This window comes from Diadema antillarum, unplaced genomic scaffold (genome assembly GCF_040938485.1).
Source record: "Diadema antillarum isolate AM-2024a unplaced genomic scaffold, OU_Dant_1.0 seq00000798_RagTag, whole genome shotgun sequence".
NCBI classification, from domain to species: Eukaryota; Metazoa; Echinodermata; class Echinoidea; order Diadematoida; family Diadematidae; genus Diadema; species Diadema antillarum.
Genome location: NW_027271682.1, coordinates 3,842,657 through 3,864,488, shown reverse-complemented (window position 1 = coordinate 3,864,488; position 21,832 = coordinate 3,842,657). Strand labels below are relative to the sequence as shown.

Here is a 21,832-nt window from a genome sequence, read left to right as displayed (position 1 = left end):
AACTTCCTTATCAGTTCTCCTCATGCCAAATTTTGCACAAGGCAATACATACAAAGAATATGTGTACCGCTGTACTAAATTGAGTTTGTTTTATTTGTGAATTTTGGTTAAATTTTGTTAAAACTTCTACACTATCCTCATTTCCCTCATGTTATAAAACCATTTTATTTTGAATTCATTCTTCCACTAAGTACTGTCTAAATAAATCTTGAAATATTTACTGCTCGGCACCCACATCCAAATAGTACTCAACTCAAATTTTGGGTGTGCTATGAATAAATCCCCCATATTTTACTGACATTGTTACACTCATTAGTTCAATTTCTTCTGAACCATAGAGCTTAATGTCTTTTTTTTTTCAGTTATTTTCTCTTTTCTCATGTAATCTGTCCACTCTGGGCGTGCATTTAGAATGCTACAATTTGTACAAGGGCTGCAAAAAAACCCCCAACAACTCAGCAGTCAATCGCCAGCAACAACCATCGCCTGTGAGTCGATACAACCAATCAGCATCGAGAATTGCAGCAATCTGACCAATCAGAATTGAGAATGACATAATATTGCAAGTGAAACTTATCATCATCAGTTCAGATTGACAAAATTGCAAGAGAAACTTTAATATCATTACTATGACGGAAGTCGGTAGAGCTTTCAGTGACTGGACTGAAACCTGTCTCCTTCTCCTCACCTTCCCATGATGTCGTCCTTTGAGCCGAGGTCTTTGTCCCAAACTGAGATGTCGAGAGTGGAAGACTGCTCCTCATACATGCGCAGGTCAAACCGCTCCATCCATTTCGGGTTCAGTGTCTTGCTCTCCACCTTCAAAGAAATTCATTTTTGTCTACTGATCCTTTGTGTGTTTGAGTGCCAATGGGCACAGAATATCCCACTGTGTATTACAAACTGTCCAAAGTCCCAGGCACAGAAAGGGATAAAGGTACTGTTTACCTTTGGGAGCAGTGATTTTAAAAAATGCTCAAGATATCACTTTTGATGCATATATGTAGGTCAGTTGTATCACAAAACATCCTACCATATAACATTTTTGCAATGAAGAATAAAATACAAGGAGATATCACTATTTTTCTCATTAAACTATAACTGTAGATGGCTTAGTCTGGAAACATTTTTATTAGATGAAAGAAACAAAGATATCATTTAGATCAGCAGTTACGATCTTAACAAATTTAATTTGTAGAGGGAGGCAAAGTGAAGAAACTCGCACCTGAACATTTTTATTATAACTATTGTTCACATTTTATATATTTAACAATATTAAACATCGATTATACTGGTTCAAATTTCTACATGTTGTTTCTACAATATCCTTAACTCACATTTTAGAACTATTTTGAAGTACTAATGCTGGGTTCTTCTTTCATCTGCAAATAGTAAATTATGCCTTTAAGTATGACTCATCAGGGAGATCACATTCAAAAGATCATGGTACCAATGAAAGGGTTTGAGCCATTACCCATGTGGCCGAGATGTGCCTCGCACTGAATTATGGGAAATAACCATTTCTTGGAAAGAAAGGGTCAGAGAAGAATGCAGCCAAGGGAAGTTGTAAGTGACAGGAAAACAACGAGTGAAAAACGGCACTAAGCCTAACCAAGTGCAACTTATATCTACATGCTAGTAGACATTACATCTTCGAGGAACAATGTTGGGAAAAGTTGCCTCTATCATAGGACTCTGCATTCAAGTGGATAATGGATGTTTACCACATAACAGTTGCACAAATAGAGCTTAAAGTATGATTTTTCTTTTCCCCACAAGAGTCCCTGCAATATTCTATGCATGTGCATAATAATTACTGGTATACTGTATTAGCATGTACTTTATAAACATTATGTATGTATACACACATACTGAGCATTTCCCTGTTTTAAAAGTCTGAGAAAAGAGTAGATGTTTGCAGTCAAGGATAACTCACCCTGCTCTTCCACTTCTCCCCGCCCAGTTTGAACTTGACGTAGGGATCGCTGAAGCCGTTGTCGTCCATGGGGATCATGTTCCGTCCCTCCAGCAGCGTGATGGTGACCACCCCTACCCAGGTTTGGGACTTGCCCTTCCGCTGGGTGGCCGACCGCATCTCGCTGTCTCTCCTGAGTCTGAGGCTGAACTGCATTAAATAGGGATGGGGAGGAGGGAGGGTGAATAGCATTGCACAGGGGTCATTCTTTGGAATACTCTAGTTTTGATACTTTTACACAGTCCATGCTTCTCATGACTAGATTAAATGGAATCTTCACTGGAAATGCAGCACCACAATATGATCAAACTTCATGCTACACATTGGATTATTCACTAGTGACGGACAGGCCAACACAAGCACTAAATATTTATTTGAGCACAGTGTACCGTTACAATCAGCATGATTATAGCTGTTATTGTATCAACAAGAATTACTGTTTCAAGATGGCAGTGCCTTTTTTTTCTGATATGATTTGACATTTTGAAATGCTCGTTCACATATTTCATAATGGCAGTACTTTAAAAAAAAAAAATTTCCAAGGTTGTAAGTTCTTTTTCCTGCATGGTGGTGGTGAAGATCAGAGATCTCTTAACTTTGGTTTTTCATATTTTGACATACTAAGAACTACATTTTAATTCATACTCAAAAATGTAAAATTAGAAAAAAAAAGCGAGAGGCCTGCCAGCACTCAACACACGATTGCTGAATTTCTTTTTCAAGTGCCACACTGAATTTCATTACATACAGTACATGATTCTGCCACTCACTACATTTTCTTAAGATTCAATTCTACTGCAAAAAAAAAGAGAGAAAATATCACAATTTTGATGAAATTTCAAGTCCCCCATTCATCAAAATCTGATACCTGAAATCCTCCAATTATTGCATGAACAACACAAAATTCTAAATTAGGCCTCATCATAAATCCCTGAGCTTTGGTAGATCTGCAACAGAAAAAAATATATATCTATATATATACATACATATAAGTAAATCATGATTGTCAAAGAGACTGAGACAACTGCCCAAAGGGGCCAGCCAATCAAATTTCCACTTTGACACAGAAAATGTCAGGTGGAGAAAATATTTAGCGAGGTAGGAAATAAAATGGACAAAACAAATCAACAGATGGATAAAGAGAATAGGAAAGAGAGAGCAAGAGAGAGAGAGGGAGAGAGACTGAATTTCCGAAGAGGGTCGGCCCAGACACCACAAATACAATACACCATCGTGCATATATACGTAAATAATTTGCCTTCTCCAGCGTACTCAAGTGTTCTCATGTGAATCGAGCCTCCCTCTACGGGGCGGATACAAGGGCCATTTGATCCTACTCCATCTCATCCTCGGCAAGTCAAGGGTGTGGAGAGGGCATCCAACTTTCCACATTCCATGCGCAAATTGAGGGTGAAAGTGGAATAATATCTAGCAAACTCACTCTGCAATTCAAAACAAACCACTTACATTTTTTTTTGGTGTGTGTGTGTGTATGTATGTCTGTGAGTTGAGTATCAACAGATTCTTGTTATACAATCTGCGATTGATGTCTCTTGCTCCTATATTTAGCTATACAAAGTGTATATGCATATATTTGTGGTATAGAGACATATTACTTACAAAACATCTCTCTCTCTCTCTCTCTCTCTCTCTCTCTCTCTCTCTCTCTCTGTCTCTCATATGGGGTGACCTGCAGGATGGCATATCCACAGCTCAAAACAACTATATGAATTTATTCTCTTTACTTTTTGTCCATCCACTGGTAAACCTCAAACCTTAATAGAATCATCCAACCAGTTAATTTACAATTGATTTCCAAAATGGAAGTCATAAGATACTTTAAAATAGACTACCCCTAAAAGTCAAAAAAGATTTTTTTTTAAATTTCTATTTGTATAGATTTCTGTTTAACTCTCTCTCCCTCTCCCATATACTGCCTGAATGCCACTTTCTTTTATTAATGATATTACCAGTCAAAGTATAAATGGGGCTTTTTTCTAAATAGTATATTTATCATGCTTTCCTTAATAGCACCACTTTATCCACTTGCAGCATTTCTTCATATTCATATTCACATCTCTTAATTTTGGCAGTCATTTCATGAATTCATTATCACTTCCATGCCATACATAATCTATGACTGGTTGATAACATAAACTGGCACTTCTTTTCTCTCCATAGCTTTCTTTCATTCATTTATTTATTCATTCATTCATTTACTCATTCATTCATTTATTCATTCATTCATTCATTTACTCATTCATTTATTTATTCATTCATTCATTTACTCATTCATTTATTTATCAATTCATTCATTTACTCATTCATTTCATTCATTTACTCATTCATTCACTTATTCATTCATTCATTCATTTACTCATTCATTCATTTATTCACTCATTCATTTACTCATTCATTTATTCATTTATTCATTCATTCATTCATTCATTCATTCATTCATTCACTCACTCATTCATTCATTTCATTCATTTACTCATTCATTCACTTATTCATTCATTCATTCATTTACTCATTCATTCATTTATTCACTCATTCATTTACTCATTCATTTATTCATTCATTCATTCATTCATTCATTTACTCATTCATTCATTTATTCATTCATTAAGTCAGTCAGTCTGTCATTCAGTCACTTGAGTATTCTTTATACAACACGAATGGTAACAATGAACTTGCTTCATCATTATTTTACTCATTCCATAATTAGTAAGTAACAAAAAGTGAAATTGTAAGTACTGCCTTTCTGTTTAACTGTATTTTGTATAATTACACCAAAATATGATTTTGCAAAGCTCCATGCTCTTTTCTTTTGACTCACATTTTCACGAACTTAAATTGTATGCTTTTCACTGTATTTCCTTTTTGTTTCTTTTTCTACATTGTATGACTGATTACACTAGGTATGACTGTAACATAGTTTTCATTTCTACTACTGTAACATTTTTAACTGTTCTATTCTTTTGAAAGATGAAAAGCAATAAACCTACTGAATCATTCATCCAAAATAATTATTTTTTCCCCCTCTATTCTGTCATGCATTCATTGGTTCATTCTATGCTTCATTTGAAATGGCATATCACATAAATTTATGACTTCATCACTGCAGCAAAAAGGACTTGAAATTATATTTTGCCATTCCAAGTTTTCCTGGGAGGCATGTACAGAGACTCCAACCCCAAGCACCTTCTGATCTGGAGATTCTCCCGCCTAAAGCCCCTAGCAAGCGGGAGACTCCAAGTTGATGTGCACGAAGCACACATCACGAGCGCAAAGTTCCTTGCTGCCGGGGTCCAAGCTCTAGGGTTCTAGATGCTCTCTCGTGATATCTAAGGCTTATTTTTAAACATAGGTTGGCAATAACCAAGAAATCCTTTCCAACAGAAGACACAGAGCCAGGGCGGGAGAAATTAAATCTCAAGCGGGAGAACGGGAGATTTTGCAAATATGGGCTTTCGGCGGGAGGTCTCCTGTTGAAAGCAGGAGAGTTGGAGTCTCTGTATGTATACAACTTTATAATAGCTTGTAGTCAACTGAGTCATCATATTTCCATGTGACTTATAGGGCTTTCCAAATGGGCTACAATTAAAAACTGTCCTGTAGATTTTTCTGGAAGATATGAATACATTACAACATTATTGGCTTGTGATCATCTGAGTCATCATATTTACATGTAGCAAACAGGGCTTTCCAAAGGGACTAAATTAGAAATTGTCCTTTAAATTTTTCCTGAAGATATGAATATCTAGTACGTTACAACATCATAAAAGCTCATAAATATCATCTGAGTCATCATATCTTCATGTAGCTTAAAGGGTTTTTCAAAGCAAGAGGAAGCGTGACATGATAGTGATATGTGTTTGATTATCAAAAATTTGCTAATTTTGCAGGATACACGTGTGATACCTGTGCATGACATCTGACAGTTTATATTAAACACATCTCATCACATTCATTCTACTAAAGAGGTCATCAAACAGTGGCTGAAGACTGCAAACAAACTAATACATCATGAGCACCAATTTACAATATTCCAATCATGTGGCATCCAGGAGAATTCTGATTTCCACTAATTTCTCTCAAAACACACATCCCCGGCTAATTGCATTTCATGGCAGTGAAGTGATAGCTATGTGATAATCACACAGTGTATAATCATATTATCAGTCACCATGGAAAGCATCTCATAAGAGTGATAACCAAACAAAAAAAACTACAATGTGGGCTATCTGTTTTTCTTCTTTTCATGCAAGAGGACTGAGGTTTTACCTACAAAATTAGGTTTGACCCGTTGAGGATGGGCTGATTTTGCTACAACACACATTTTACATGGACATTTGCCCGAGTATACTCGGGACTCGTCCTCAATGGGTTAAAAAAGAAATGATAGCTGGATTTTTGTTGTTTTTCCTTCTTCTTCATGTGATAAGAATGGAGTACAGTGACGGAGAAACACTTCTGGGCATTTCTGTCAGGCTTGCCCAGCAAGCTCTGATTATGAAAAAAAAAAAATGGAATTTAAATGAATGCATCTCTTGCCTGCCAGCATCTGGATTACAAGCAGACATGGATTTTTTTTTTCTTTTTTGCTTGTACTGTAGGGGGAATTAAGGTATAAATAGCTATTCTTTGGCCTTTCATTAAAAGTTTGGGGTTAAATTTGCACTACTTCAACATTCAATATCATATGAAAAACAAAGTATGAGAACATAGTTGTATTTACGTATGCACAAATGCACACACACACACACACACACACACACATGAATTAAAAATACATAGTATATATACTCTAAATGTACATAGACATGATAAAAAGAAACAAAACATTTCTTTCATCATTTCCAAGCAGTCTAGAAAACTATCTATGGCAGACTACTTCCCCAAGCTACATGAATTCCCACATTTTCAGAGCTCCTGAGTGCTACAACACAGCTGCCAAATGAGCAACATGCTCAGTCTGTCTTCCCGTAAATGTTCAGTACAAGTGAGATTATACTGTCTCCTTCAAGTCAATAATTAAGATGGGGCAAAACGAGGTGGCTCAAGATGGGAGAAGACATAAAACCTGGTATATATACCTCGTCAATTTGAATAAAGAAAAAGAAAATGAAAAAGAGGTGAGATGAGCAACTGAGTCAACATCTGCTAATGTCACAGAAGGAGCAGATGCATTTTCATCCCACAACTTACCCAGGAACTTGAGTGAGATGTGGTCGAGCTGCTCGTCCCGGCGGCTGCGGCAGTGGCCAGAGCAGCAGTGGGGGAGAGAGGGGGTGGAGACGCGGGAGGAGTAGAAATGGGGACGGAAGAATTTGTTGCCATGGAGGGACTGCCCTCCGGCATCTCGTCCGATGACGGGCTCGGCTCAGACATTGTTTCGAAAAAAGTACAAACCTTTTATGCACAGCTCAGAAGTTCAGTCGAACATGTTCACTCTCTTTGTCACAAAATCACTGCTAAGTTTCCTCGACAGAAAACGGCTCACTTTAGAGCTTGGCAGCAAAAGAAATGTAGCTAAGCACACTTGTGGAAGAGTGTTCTCTTATCATTACATAGAAGGATGACCACACTCCATGGAGACTGTAGAATGTGCTGAATAATATCTGTTTTTAATATGACCAATGTCGATGAAACTGCACATTGAACTACTCACTCACATCTGAATGGTTGTTCTCATCATGTTGAAAGGTTCAACATTTGTCGATGTTAATACCTGCAAACTTTTCATTCAGACCGAGTATAACATAAAAGTTTGTGCGCAAGAAAAAAGGAGGCATACGACTGTCAATTCAGCTTCAAAAAGTGATGACACGGCACTCACATTGGTAGGCAAATAGAACTGTTTGACCAGCAGTACACACAGACTGAAAAATGTTCACAGAATGTTGGCTTTAAGGTCCAGGTTGCTCAAAAGTGATTAAATTCCACATGTACAGAAAACATATGCCTTTTTTATTTCAAAAAAAGACAAAATGCAGATGAAGCATGACAGAATTCTATCAGATTTTTCTTAAAGGTGCAATTGAAGTCAATGCCATGGAAATAACAATGTGTGATACCATGCACAAATCCAATTAACACGGACACAGCATCCTCTGTTCCTGTTCAGTGCCGTGGCTTAAAGCAAAAACATTCCTTTGCAACATATGCTTGTGACAAAATCACAATCCAATGATTCCGTCTCCAGCATCAAACCGACATGCCCGTGGTCAAACTGACAGTTTTCAGCAAACATTCAATCCAATCCTTTCACATCCCTTCGCATGACAGCTAAAAACATTTCAGATGCTTTTCAAGTTTCACAGAAGAGGGTGACAAGTCCAAGCCTAATTTGTGACAAAACAAGATTTATGGAAACACGCAAGCTTCTGTCAGGGCGGTGGCGGTGGTGGTAGTGGTAGTTAGTGGGGGTGGAAGTCACATCAGTACCACTACCTAACTATGACATGGGTGGGGAAAAAAAAACCGGCTATGTGGCATAATTGCTTTGGCTAAATAATTACCACCAATAAGCCCTGCAATTACTCAAAGTCTGATATTGATTGCTAACACAGCTGTTACCCCTCATGTGTTTGCATCAGAAATACAAGAAAGAAAGAGAGAGAGAGAGAGAGAGAGAAAGTGTGGGAGAAAGCATGAGAGCTGCATGCATTAATGGGTATAATAACTCGCTTACAAAGTAATAATCAGCTATATCCCAAGACTATCTGAGCATGCAGTGTAGCACCTTTTTCCCCTTCTTTTTTTTGGGGGGGGGGGTGGGGAGACATGGGAGGGAGGGCTCTTAACACCAGCAGACTTGATTGGCCAATTTTGTTCACTAAAATGTGCGCTTATCACTATCATCATCAGCATCTCTTCCATTATCAGCAATATTACCAATATTTTTATCAATCATCATTGTTAGGTCTGTCATCAATTCTTGCTACAATTCATATCACCAGCATCAATATCATCTGTCATCTAATTACCAATTATTGTTTTCACAGCATCATCACTCAAAGTTCTTATTTTCCATGCAAAGGTTGCTTTCACATTATAAAGAGAAAACTTTTATTCCTTTTTTTTCACCAAGTTTGAAGGCTACCTGCTTCAACCAACCCAGTCTGCAAAAAAAATTGATAATAATAATCTAAAAACTAGAGAAGCACTCTGAGAGCGCAGACCTCCGCCAAGCATGCAAATCATTTTCACCACTGATCTTGCTCTTCCGTAGAGATATGAGTGATTTCCACCAATACGTACTTATAGCATTGTGTGCTGAAAGTTGCCAGATTTCCCAATATAGAAGCTTTTGTTACGTCATAAACCCTCAGCTACACGGCGCGCCTCACCCCAGCAGAAACTAGAGCACGCACTTTAGTGCGCGCAGGCAAACCTCAAATACGCGCAGCCTGAACTCCCAAGTTCCTTGACCCTACCTGCCAAAATGTCAAAAATCCTTCATAAATTCCCAACAAATTCTCGGATCACTGCCAAAAGTTAATCGTTTGGTACTTGTGTCATTCTCAACCTTTCCTGCAAGTTTCATCCCAATCCGTTAACTACTTTTTGAGTTATTTTGCACACGGACAAACGAACGAACTAACTAACGAACTAACGAACAAACCAACGGTAACGAAAACATAACCTCCTCCCTTGGCGCACGTAATAAAAAATATGGGTTTCCAGATAATCTCATTACAGCATCTACCATACTTTGCAGAGCCCATAGACCTGAAAATGCAAGGGTGTATACATGTATGAGGGTACAAAAAGCATAGTGTACACATTCTGAATCGAACTTTGCAAGAAGATAGGTTTCAATGCTGCAACATAATTTTGACAAAGGAGATTCAGGGGAGACCACATCCAACCCATATACATGGTCTCACAGGGGTGGGAGGGATAGGAACCAAATTTGCATTGCAACTGTACCTTAGGTTTTGACTCATTTTGACTGAGCTGTGTGCATAAAAAGGGAGAGAAAAGAGCCATGGTCAGTGTGATTTGACATACGGATAGCAGGCTTTTGCAAATCCTGAGAACCTATCAGGATTTTAGGAAGTATTTTTCTAGATTTACGACTAGTCTGAAATAAATACATACTCTTTGTCCTGCAGGTACAAATGTATTCATCATCATCATCATCACTGATATTTCTGAAAGTCTTTGTGCGAGTGCTACTCTACCTACAGATGACAGTAGCAGTCTTGTGCAAGCAATTCTCTTTCCACTTAACTTTGTTTTATTTCATGTAAGGTACAGTAATGTTTTACACCTCGCACCAGACTGCTTCTTCATCAACCAAACAAAAAGCAGAAACTTTCTGTAATTCTTTTTACACACACACACACACACAAATGCAAAGCATCTCCCTGTCAAGAAAAGGTGACCTCTATGCATATTTTGGATGTTCATACAATATCAGAAGTGCAGCAATTCATGTTCTGTCATCACTCAACTGCCATTACATAGCCCATTCTCAGTGATGATTTCCTATGATGCATTATGGGGTGGGGGTGCTATTCAAATTCATTTCCCACTGTTTTGTTTCTACACACATTGACAGACACAACTGATAAAATATCCTAAATCACATCAAGAATCAGAAATAATGTAATTTTGCACTTGGAATTGTCAAGGAGTCATCTCTTCCTTTTAGCGTTGACATAAAGCATCATTACTATGATGACTACTCTGATTTCTGAGAATACAATATAATAGCGTCTGGTAAAGGAAGGAATTTACCAGGGCCCCATTTCGTAAAAAGTTGCTATGATGACAGCAACTAATGCAATGTCAAGTGTCATCGTAATGACAAGAATCCTGCTTCCTAATTGGCTGCTGCTACAAGAAGTTGCCATTCTATCAATAATTGCGATCATAAATCATTTATTAAATGAGACCCAGGACAAAGGATGATGTCCGACATAAAAAGAGGTGAAATCACAGAGTCTACAGAACACTCCTCTGTCGGGTCACAGTTTGATAGGAATCAATTACATGTATATCATTCTCTAGAAAGTTGCTGTTGCCTTAATGGTTGTATATGCAATGATCAAAACGTGAAGGGAATATAAATCACTCCACCGATTGAAAATTGTGATGTGGTACAAGTCATGCAAGGCATCACATTACATGTACTTCTCTGTATCGAAGAACTAGGATCAGTTTAAATAACTTGCAGACAATGTGGTGACTCAGCGCTCAGTCTTGGTCTGCAGAATGAAGTAACTGTTCTGGAAACTGAAAGAACCTGATGTCAATTTGCCTGTATTTGCCTTTTGACTAACTCTTATTTTAACTTTGTGATTTAATCCTGGTGCACGAACAGAAACGGAAAGAACACCACATGTACCCAATAAACCAAGAGTGAAACAGCCATTGCCCTGTCACAGGACACCGACATTTGACCCCAAATCACAATAAAACCAACATATATTACAGCACGTACGACAACAGACATAATGCCTAGAGTAAAATGTGTACAATGGGTACAAATCATCTTTAAGAAATCAATTAAATGAAAACCAGAAAAAACAAAAAACATAAAAATTCAAAACAGTGTTGCTTGATATGTATAACATGAAGGGGAAAAACAGATATTTAGAGTACATCTTTTTTATGTAAAACAGAGAGACAGTGACAGCAGTTGTCCCTTACTTCATCTTTGTGGTTTTGATATGTATACTGTATACCTACACACGTTTTATCGTTAGGAAACCACTGAAGTCACTCAACCTCATAATTGCCTAAGGCCAGTCAAATTAAGCGCATAAGTGAGCAAATGTAAAGACGAACAGTTAATCCAGCATGTGTGGTAAGAGACCCAGCCCTTGGCATTTAAGTTCGTCTGACAGCTCTTAATGGCGTCCTTCAGCACTCGTAACCCAGCTACACTACATAAGACCTTGCCATAGGTACCGGCATAAGTCTGCCGTAATCTACAGAAGATGTTGACCTATTCCACCTATTCCAAGACATACATACATGTACGCACCAAGGAGAGTCTTTGCCACTACTAGTCTTGCTTTTGAGAAAGCATGTTAAGTCTGACAAATCAAAATTGAATATGAAATTAGCCTGTCATGTTATCTTTAACCCGTTGAGGACAAGCTGATTTTGCTACAACATGCATTTCCCATAGACGCCTGCCTGAGTATACTCGGAACTCGTCTTCAATGGGACAATTTGTCACCCTGTCATCAGTACTGTGTACTGGTTGCAATCATGTACATTTGTAAGCAAAGAAGACTAGGTGATCATATCACTGATATCATATAACATCCAATTAGCTTGTACATGACAAGATTACAAAATGACATGCTTTGAATAAACTGCAGCCCTATCAGCTCTAGAGAAACCATAAAATAAATTAAAAATAGACACCCTCACTATCAGCCCTATTAGCCAAACTGAAATAAAAATAATAAGAAAAAAAAAACACACCCTCAATAATGGTTGAACATTTAGCATACTCTAATGCAAGGAATACAACACCTTTTGTTACATCTTATTCAAACAGAGGAAATCTGTAATAGGTCAGTGTATAGGTCACTGAGAGATATGCCAAACTCTAAAATTTGTCACATCAACTAATCTACAGACATAATTGAGACAGATATATATACTGCTTGGTAAGAACATTTGAAAAGCTTTGTTCTGGAACTTTTGTTTGTTTGGTTTTTTTGTAACAGAACTTGATGTAAAACAAGGGGGAGGGGAGGAATATACCTCCAAGCATTATGCCACTCATGATGCTCATTACAGTACTCAGAAACCCATATAATCATTATGGTTAAGTTGTTTTCCTCTTTAAATTTGCATCACATGGTTGTAATTGTGTCACTCCCTGATATTCAAGTAACAATGAGATTAATTTTGCATGACACATATACTCAAGTCTCCATTTTTCTTTTATTTTTCCATCTGACATAAACTATAAAGTGCATCACAACAACATGAATGCATGCACATGGACTACTAGTATCTAACAACTTTATCAGCAGAATAAGACAAACATGCTAAAACATCCTTCAGAAAACATCTATTTCCAATAGACATTTGAAACCGAGTCCCACAAAAACTTGGCGCACCTTCAAATGGTATATGAAACCATACAACCATTTGCTGTAAACTGATAAATGGACTCACTGAAAAACAGCCCCGAGGCTGATAGTGGATGTATTGAAATAAAAACAAACAAACAATTTCTCTGAAATTCATGGAGTTGCCAATTTGCAAACTCTGACAGAAGCTCTTGGGCTCCCATTAGCAGCTAGCGTCACCCAGGTGGCAGTCAGTGATAGACCTGTGAGAACTCTTTATCAGCAAACCAATGAGATTACACACCTTTTCATTTATTCACATTCCTTCACATTCAAATAGACCGAAGAATTCACCTTTTCCTACCCCACACACAGCAAATTGAGCAAGACCAAGACGAGATGGCCCAGAGAAAAGTTGATTACCTTGTCTATATCTATGATGCAACCCTATACCAAACATGATTTGTGGACACACTCCAGCACCACCGCAAAAATGATGCAGAAATATGAATGAGGGGAGAAGCTATACAGACAGTCCTGCGGAAAAATTAAAACCCATTCATTCAACCTATAATTCCCTTGAAGGCAGCTCAATTTCAAAACAGCTTAACTCCCAGGAGACCACACTGATGGAGCATCCAGTATGGTTTTAACCCATCGAAGACTAGCCCAGAGTATACTCGGGCAGGTGTCCATGGGAAACGTGTGTTATAGCAAATTCAACTTGTCCTCAATGGGTTAAAGGGGATGGCTAGCAACTGATCAGTGGGAATGCTGGGGGATGATTGTTCCAATTCTTGTGGGATTCATTTAAAAGTACATTATATCTCTATTGTTTTGTGAAAATTATTTGCTTCAGGACGGTCTCATATTCAGGCATGCTAGCCTGGAAACATTAAACTGCACATTACTTGAATATGAGACCATTCTGAAGCAAATAATTTTCACACAACAATAGATATATAATGTACTCTTAAATGAATCCCACAAGAATGGGAACAATCATCCCCCAGCATTCCCACTGATTCCCACTGATCAGTTACTAGCCATCCCCTTTAAGGTTGCCTGTCCTGATGCTAACAGAAAACAATTTCCACAAAATAGAAGAGCGGAATCCAGACTATAGGAGAGGCAAAGATTACTCTTTCAGACCACATCTCAATCATTCTCCACCTAAATGACATCGTCCTGTCACTGAAAGAAAACAAGATGAATAAAATAAATATGCCTCTCAATCAGGAATCATAAACAGAACACCATGTAAGCATCACACTATTCCCCCCTTAAAAAAAAAAAAAATATATATATATATATATATTTATATATAAATGAGTAAAATAAAAATAGAATTGAAGGGATTCCTGCTGCATTTCATGCATCAAATTTGAACCCTCGTCGACATGTGCCTATTAGGTACAGTCATAAAATGTGCAACTGGTCAGAATCTAGTAAAAGGTGTTCAATCCAAACTCGATTTACTTATGATTGAAATAGAAATTATTAATCAAAAGCATAAACACTTCTAAAGTATTGAAATTGTTGATAGTAAAATCTATAAAGTGACCTCTATCACAAATAGGATTATATCATATATACCTGGAATTTAGCTTACATCTTACTCTTGACCTAATAATATGAAACCCTTGAAGAAATACAAACTGTCATAATGAATAATGACGCACACCTCACTCGCATGACCTCTGGCAAACTTGTGCCGAAGTCCAGCAAGAGGCACAAAGTTAGTTGGTAAATTGCTACATTATTGACACATACAGTTGTATTGGCTTATGACCTACATGTATGCTGATGACCCCCTGAACACAACCACTACTGATTTTAGACTTATTCAATTAGGGGTACTCTTATACATGTAATTCTCCATATCCCTAATAAAATTGAATTCTAGTCTCTTTATTTACAAAAATCTATACTATCTTTGCCATGCAGAAGAAATTACTGATTCAATATGTACAGTTTATGGAGTAAGATCATAAAAACAAGATTATCAGTTCCTTTGATATATAAAAAGGTAATTATAATATCTATAACTTTATTTCTTTCAACAGTACAACTCTTTGCTCTAACTCAAAGAACATTCTAAACTTTTGTACCATTTAAAGAGAAATTACTTGAGCAGTAGCATAACAGCCGGTCAATAAATATTACACCCTCACTGGAAAAAGATCTGGGGCTTGAAGTTATTCAAAAGTACAACTATTTGATCTTGCCGAGAAGAAACTACAAAAAATGAAGCTCGATTGGCACAAGCAACTTTAACATCCACGCTCATAAAGCTTAAAGACATAAATTTGGATTGAACAGCACAACAGTGATGGCAATCTCCTTCCCCATCCTACCCCCCAATCCAATCACCCTCCAAGAACTGATCCCATCGGATCCCGCAGGATCTAACAAGTTCTCTGTTTCTGCAACAGGTATGATACACAAAGTGGTGCGGAGAGTGTCATTAACTACACCTTGGTGGATTCTCGGGGGAAGGGGGGGGGGGGGTTACTTTTCACACTGATATTACACATTGCTGCATGGGGATTTTTCTCACCTGAAAAACTGTCTTTCGCTTCTCCCAAGAGATCTCCAACATTCACACATTTGAAGCTGATATTTCACTTGGAATGACGGAACGGGATTTTTCATCCCTGTCCACACACCTCCAGTGGGTATGAATAAGGACATACAGTACGTATTGATGAGCTCTCACAGCCAACTATCCGTGATACGAAAAACAACATCGAGCAGGGTGACAGAAAATTCAAATCTTACCAGACTTAAGGTGTGCAAGCAAACCCTATCACCCCTGTATCCATCACCTGATATTTTGTAGGTATAGTAAGGCGGTCTCTGAATGCTCCCCTCCCCCGCTGCCCCCCCCCCCCCCCCCAGCTCTCCTGTTAACAACACCAAACATGGTGTTTTCGAGCAGTTTAAAGGATCTGTTTGTCTTATTGTTTGTTTCATCACATATTGTATGCTTAATGTTTGAGACTGCCAAAGGCAGACAGTGTATTATACAAATTTGTATCACATTAAGTTGTACGTAAACATTTATTGTAAAACACTATTATGCTCTTACAACTTTAATTTCAAATGCATTCATTTTTAATATCGACATTTCCTTTGATAACAAAAAAAACCTTCTACTGCATCAATTTGTATTATTATTATCATCATTTCCAATGTCATAATCATTATTACCATTAGTCATATAACTTTTGCTAAATTTTTAGAGTATAATTATGAAAGGAAAATTATGATCTTAAGGTTGAGCATTCATCAGCCTAGGAATACAGCTAGGGCTGGTTGTGCACTGGTCAACATGGGATGACACTTGCAATCACAAGTAATAACTTAAACTTTTTCACTTGCATATAACACTGACAAAGAACCCCAGAATCAGAAGTTTGCCTTTAAAATGCAATTCACGCCTGAGAGATATCATTCATTTGGAGCTATAAAAGGAATTCAATGCACGCAATTCTTTCATCCCAATGCAGACCACTCTAGGCACACTTTATGACACTGGTTTTAGCTGGAAAGTTCACTCAATATTGGGATACTCCTTAAAATATATATAGATAATACAAACAAAAACACACGCAATGCAACCACCCTGCTGGCACCTTACTAAAAAGACAACACCAACCAAAATACGCCATCAAGAAAAATGATCCTCAAAATCACACTGCGGTGGAAAACCAGACTGGGACAACTGAATCCACAGATGGATTGACTAACACCACATCTGACACGACGGTTTTAATGTAATATCACTGCTGACACAGTCCCCTGGAGTAGCACTGATTTATCATCAAGTACAAAATTCTGAGGCAGAAACAAAGGCGAAAACAGAAAGCCTTGGGATTTGGGGGCTTGTACCACTGCCGCAAGTCCATGCATTTCAAATCCATACCAGACAGTTCCTTTGCTTACAATAAATATAGCGACTGCCTGATATCTTATGCATAGGTGGATTTAGCCGTGTGGTGAAGGATTTGTGACGAAACACCAGTATCATGAGCCAAAACAAGCCCGTATCATCCGCTGGAAATATGCATGGTGTGAAAATAAAGAGTTATCACGATGGAATGATGAATTTGCTAGCGGCATGACGCATTCCGTGATGCGTGCACACACACATTTGATATTTACAAAAAGAAGGAATATTAATGTATTTTACACTCTTCCCTGGGCTAGCAACCATGATAAACCACCATCACAAACATGCTTATTTCTCAAAATTTATCTTCTTTGTGGCAGCAGCCACAGATTATCTAGTTCATGATTTATGAGGGTAATCAGTATCACCACATCTGGTTTCAATGGCTTTAGTTCCTTCCCCCAATTGGCAGAAATGTTTTGTTTTGCATACTTTTTAAACTTATGACAGTATGCTGAAGTTGAAGAACTGTCACATATAAATTGTAGGTGTTATGGTATTAAAATCAATACAGTTTCCACGAATAGACTACTCCACTTCAGTTTACTAACACACACATACACATGCGTGTGTGCACGCACACACACACACACAAATATATGTAGATACATAAGTCACATTTTGTGATTATTAATGTGATTATTCACTTACTGCTGCAAACTCGCCCTCATTCACTGGAATCAATGTGAATACTATGATGACGTAGCCAAGATATTCATCAGTAGTGTCGTCCGCAAGGTCCAACTTGGCTTCAAGGGGCCTGAAATGCAAGCACAACCACTTCATCATTACAACACAGAATTCCCATGAGAGAGACACATTAATCTAGATATGCGCAATATTAAGTTCTGCATATTACAGTAATATCAATACTTGGGTATCATTTTCCCTTCTAACCTCTCCTACCCCCCCCCCCAAAAAAAAAAAAAAAAAATCATATGACGGACAGGCAATCAAGTAAATTGGAGGTTTCAGACCAATTTCCCTAACAACTGCTTCAATAATAGATATTCCAGCAATTGGACATGAACTCTCCATCAAAATGTAGCTGCACCATAACAGACAAATCCGACTGAAATGATCCCTGAAATTGACAGATTTTTCAAAACGATCATGCCTCTGCATTGCATCTAAAGGAAGAATGGACAGACTATGACTTGCACATTCATCTTGTTGGTTTAGAGCAACATACAGAATCACATTAATTCCATAGAATGAAGTAGTGGTTGACAGAGTACACAAATTTTGGTCACATGACTTAAACTAGACCAGAATTGGCTGACTCCAGTCTTCACTAGTATGATGTTGTAGCATGAATCTGCATGATATTTTTTATTTCTCTCCATAAAACCTGTACAATGTGCACTTTGGTATTTCTATAAAATGTACATTGTACCAGTACCTCTTTTCCTGGCATGACTAATCTTTTAATCCCTTGAGGACGGACTGATTTTGCTACAACACGCATTTCCCACGGACACTTGCTCCAGTATACTCAGGACTCGTCCTCAACAGGTTACAGATCAGCTGTTGCCTTCCTTTCAAAGTTGAGAATTTACTTACTTTCTACACTCAAGTTTTCCCAAACTTAAGGATGCACATGTCATAACATTCCATTCTCCTTTTTCCCATCTCAATTCTGTTCCTCCTTATTATTTTTCCTTCACTGTCTCCCTTCTTTTCTATCTCTTTTCTTTACTCTTTCCTCTTCTTCTTCATCATCTTCCTAGCTCTCTTCTTTTTATCCTTTTCAGTCCTCCTCCTCCTCCTCCTCCACCTCCTCCTCTTCATCTTCATCTTCATCTCCATCCTCGTCCCTCCCCCTTCCTTCATGCTCTACTGCTTCACCTCCCATGATCATGATATTCATCTGTCTCCTGAAATCATGTAGACTGTGGAGATGAGTCGAAACCATGGCAACAGCAAATACTGGCATCCGGGGTAAGACGTCTCTTCGAGCGTCGAGCCAATTTGCCGCAGTTGATGAGCATCTGCTGTTTAATCGATCAGCTCACTAGTCTGTAATCACCCCACAACACATCAAATTTTTCTGTGTTGCATGTGGATCGGGCACAGCACACACATTTCTTGGCATTCTGCAGGTTAATCGACCCTTCCTCGTTTATGCAAATACTTTGATATTTTGCAATGATTCATTAGTGGGGGATTCAAGGAAGGGCATTTAATATCTGCATCACCGCAGTCTCTGCCACACCTTGTAGGCAAATGAGATCTGTTGCCACAAAAAATCGTCAGAAGTGGCTGATCATTGATTCCCTAAATTTGGCACTTTTACCCCCTACAGATTTCAAGCTTCAATGATCCATATTTTGGTTTCACTATACATGTACGCAATCCTACTACAAATAGAGTGGTAGGAAAGCTGGGTACCATAGTGACGTTAACAGTACTGGGAGAATAAGCTCTGAGGCTTAGCTGCATCCAATCGCATATGAGATAAGAAATGTAAACATTGCAGGTCTGTTCAAAATATTGTAACAAGCTCCATGATTTAAAACGAAAAAATGAATTTCAAACATTGTAGATGCTGCAAAATTGGACATGTGGCAGTTAATTTTGCACAGGAAGCATCTTTTTGTTTCCCTGCCAAATCACCTCTTTGAAATCAATTTCATAAAACTCCACATTGCAATGCCATACAAATCTGCTTGCCTTCTTTCCAGGGGAAACTAATCCTCACTGTCTGCCACATGAAATAAAAGGGCAGGTAGCTGGCAATTATTAGAGTACGGGGGCCCCCACCAAAGGAAATGCCCTGGTATGTCTGGAACCTTATCACTGGACATACAGCTGTACTGTAACAGGGTGACAGGTCAGAAATGACTGAAACATCCAATTATTTTTAATATAATCAGTATGTTTCATAGAGTTTTCTTCTTCTTTTTTGGTGAAAATTTTGTGGTTGACTGATACACGCAGAATTAAGAATTCGCAGAGATATTGCCTCTAGTGACAGAAATGTAACGTATATATCATTTTCAACTTTACTCTTTGAAAGGGATAATACTTATATTTCCCAATGTCACCTGTGGTCCCAGATCATGAATTCAACCAAATATTCAATACCATCTATCAAAGTGTAGTCCCTATTACACAATATGGTACAAACAGTACTTTATGCTGCTATATTCTATGAATTCATCTGCCACAAAATTTCTTTCAAAGGAGAACAGGGTACATCCTTTCCTGCTGAACTCTATATCATAAAAGTTGCCTGAATTTCCATTGTTAAAAAATCAAAATAAAATAAGTCTGACCCTGGGCAATAGTCACAAGGTATTTTCAATGCCAGCACACTCAAGGCATTGGCACATTAAGTTGATGCCAGCATAACCCTATTATGTAAGGTGTGCAAGGATGCTCTGATTTTTAATTTATATCTCCCAAAATATATAGGCCAGTGCTTGCTGGTAGTTAACACACCATGCTTGCATTATATACTACCATGAGAATCTGTGAATACATACTGAGACATTTGATATGTAATTGCCTTGACCCTTCTCATATAAATCTTGTTGAAAACTTGAGTTATGCAATAGCAGGGATTGTCAATTTGATACCCCATTTAAAGATTGTGCAGACAAAATACCTGCTTGACTGTGATTTTCCTTTTTATCAACCTTGTGCTACACTATAACTATAATATATAACTGAATATATCTTGAATATATATATTTGATATATCATATCAACTTATCATCAATTCATTCCTGACTGCAAATTATTGAGGTTTTTTTTTATAAAATACAAATTAATTGAATAGTCAAGTACAACCATCCAAGCATGTTCTACAGATTCTTCAAAATGACAAAGTGAAGACTAACTGTAAAAAGAACATGAAAATGGATCATAACATCAATTTGAAAGAAGAAGATATCTATGAAGAAAGAAAAGAGCCAAAAAAAAAAAGCTTTACAAATTTGTGCTTGTTTCCATGTCTTGTTTATGAGATCACATTCAATTTCATCTGTTTTCAATTTTGGGGGTCATGTCTAATTGCTTTTGCTATTCTCTAAATGTCAGTACATATGTTTTCTTGTACTGATATGCTTTATCACAAGTACTTAATATATAATATCTCTACTGTCTAGGGAAGCAAATACTCTTTTGGAAGACTTCAAGCCTTTGTCATCAAATAACCTGAAAATACTTTGTGTGGTGTTTGTAATGGGCCAGAAGAAGCTAGTATATTCTATCTATGTGGAAAAATGACGGATTGTGTTTTTTTTTTTTTCATGCCTGTTGTTGTTTTGGAAACGTCCCCCACAAATTATTAGGGAGGGTCGCATTGACTACATCTGCAATTATAGATGTCCCAGATTGCCATATGGATCAACCTCTTCATTTCAAATAGTCAAACAGAAGGATGCAATGTCTCTGCCTTAGCTCAAAAACTCCTTGAGCTATTAATCTAATTCTTGTTGTACTCAATTCACAATCATCTGGGAGATGAATACTGTATACACCATATATTATGTGGGCATAATATTTTGGGACTTGTAGGACAATTTTGCCAGTGGTCAATTTGGGGATCGAGAATCAGTGAGGGAAAGAGAAATGATGCGTATTATCTCTTTCCAAAGAGCAAAATTAGCAATTTTGTTCCCAGAAATTGCATTTGTGTTAAAGACTCTAATATATCGGCATGTTGCCAACTTTATGAATACCACTAGACTCCAGAAATTCTTCAAATAAAACCATCATGAAATAAACAGTATATGTGAGAGTTATTTTTAAAGCAATCATTTGCTTTTACTGCCCAATGTTATGAATTGCCCTCCCTAGGCAAGTAGCACTGGTGAAATGCAGCTCCCGACTGGTCCTTGGGTT

The 21,832-nt window shown here is 37.7% G+C and overlaps 1 protein-coding gene across 1 annotated transcript in view; it reads right to left on the bottom strand.

Annotated features, from left to right (window-relative positions):
* LOC139739356 (multiple C2 and transmembrane domain-containing protein 1-like) overlaps positions 1-21,832 on the bottom strand; it is an 83,016-nt gene that overhangs the window by 18,229 nt on the left and 42,955 nt on the right. The window contains exons 5-7 of the mRNA XM_071649976.1: positions 17,633-17,741; positions 1,937-2,125; positions 689-819 (exon numbers count right to left, since the gene is read on the bottom strand). Of these exons, the coding sequence (XP_071506077.1) occupies positions 689-819; positions 1,937-2,125; positions 17,633-17,741 (429 nt within the window). The remainder of the gene's footprint in view (positions 1-688; positions 820-1,936; positions 2,126-17,632; positions 17,742-21,832) is intronic.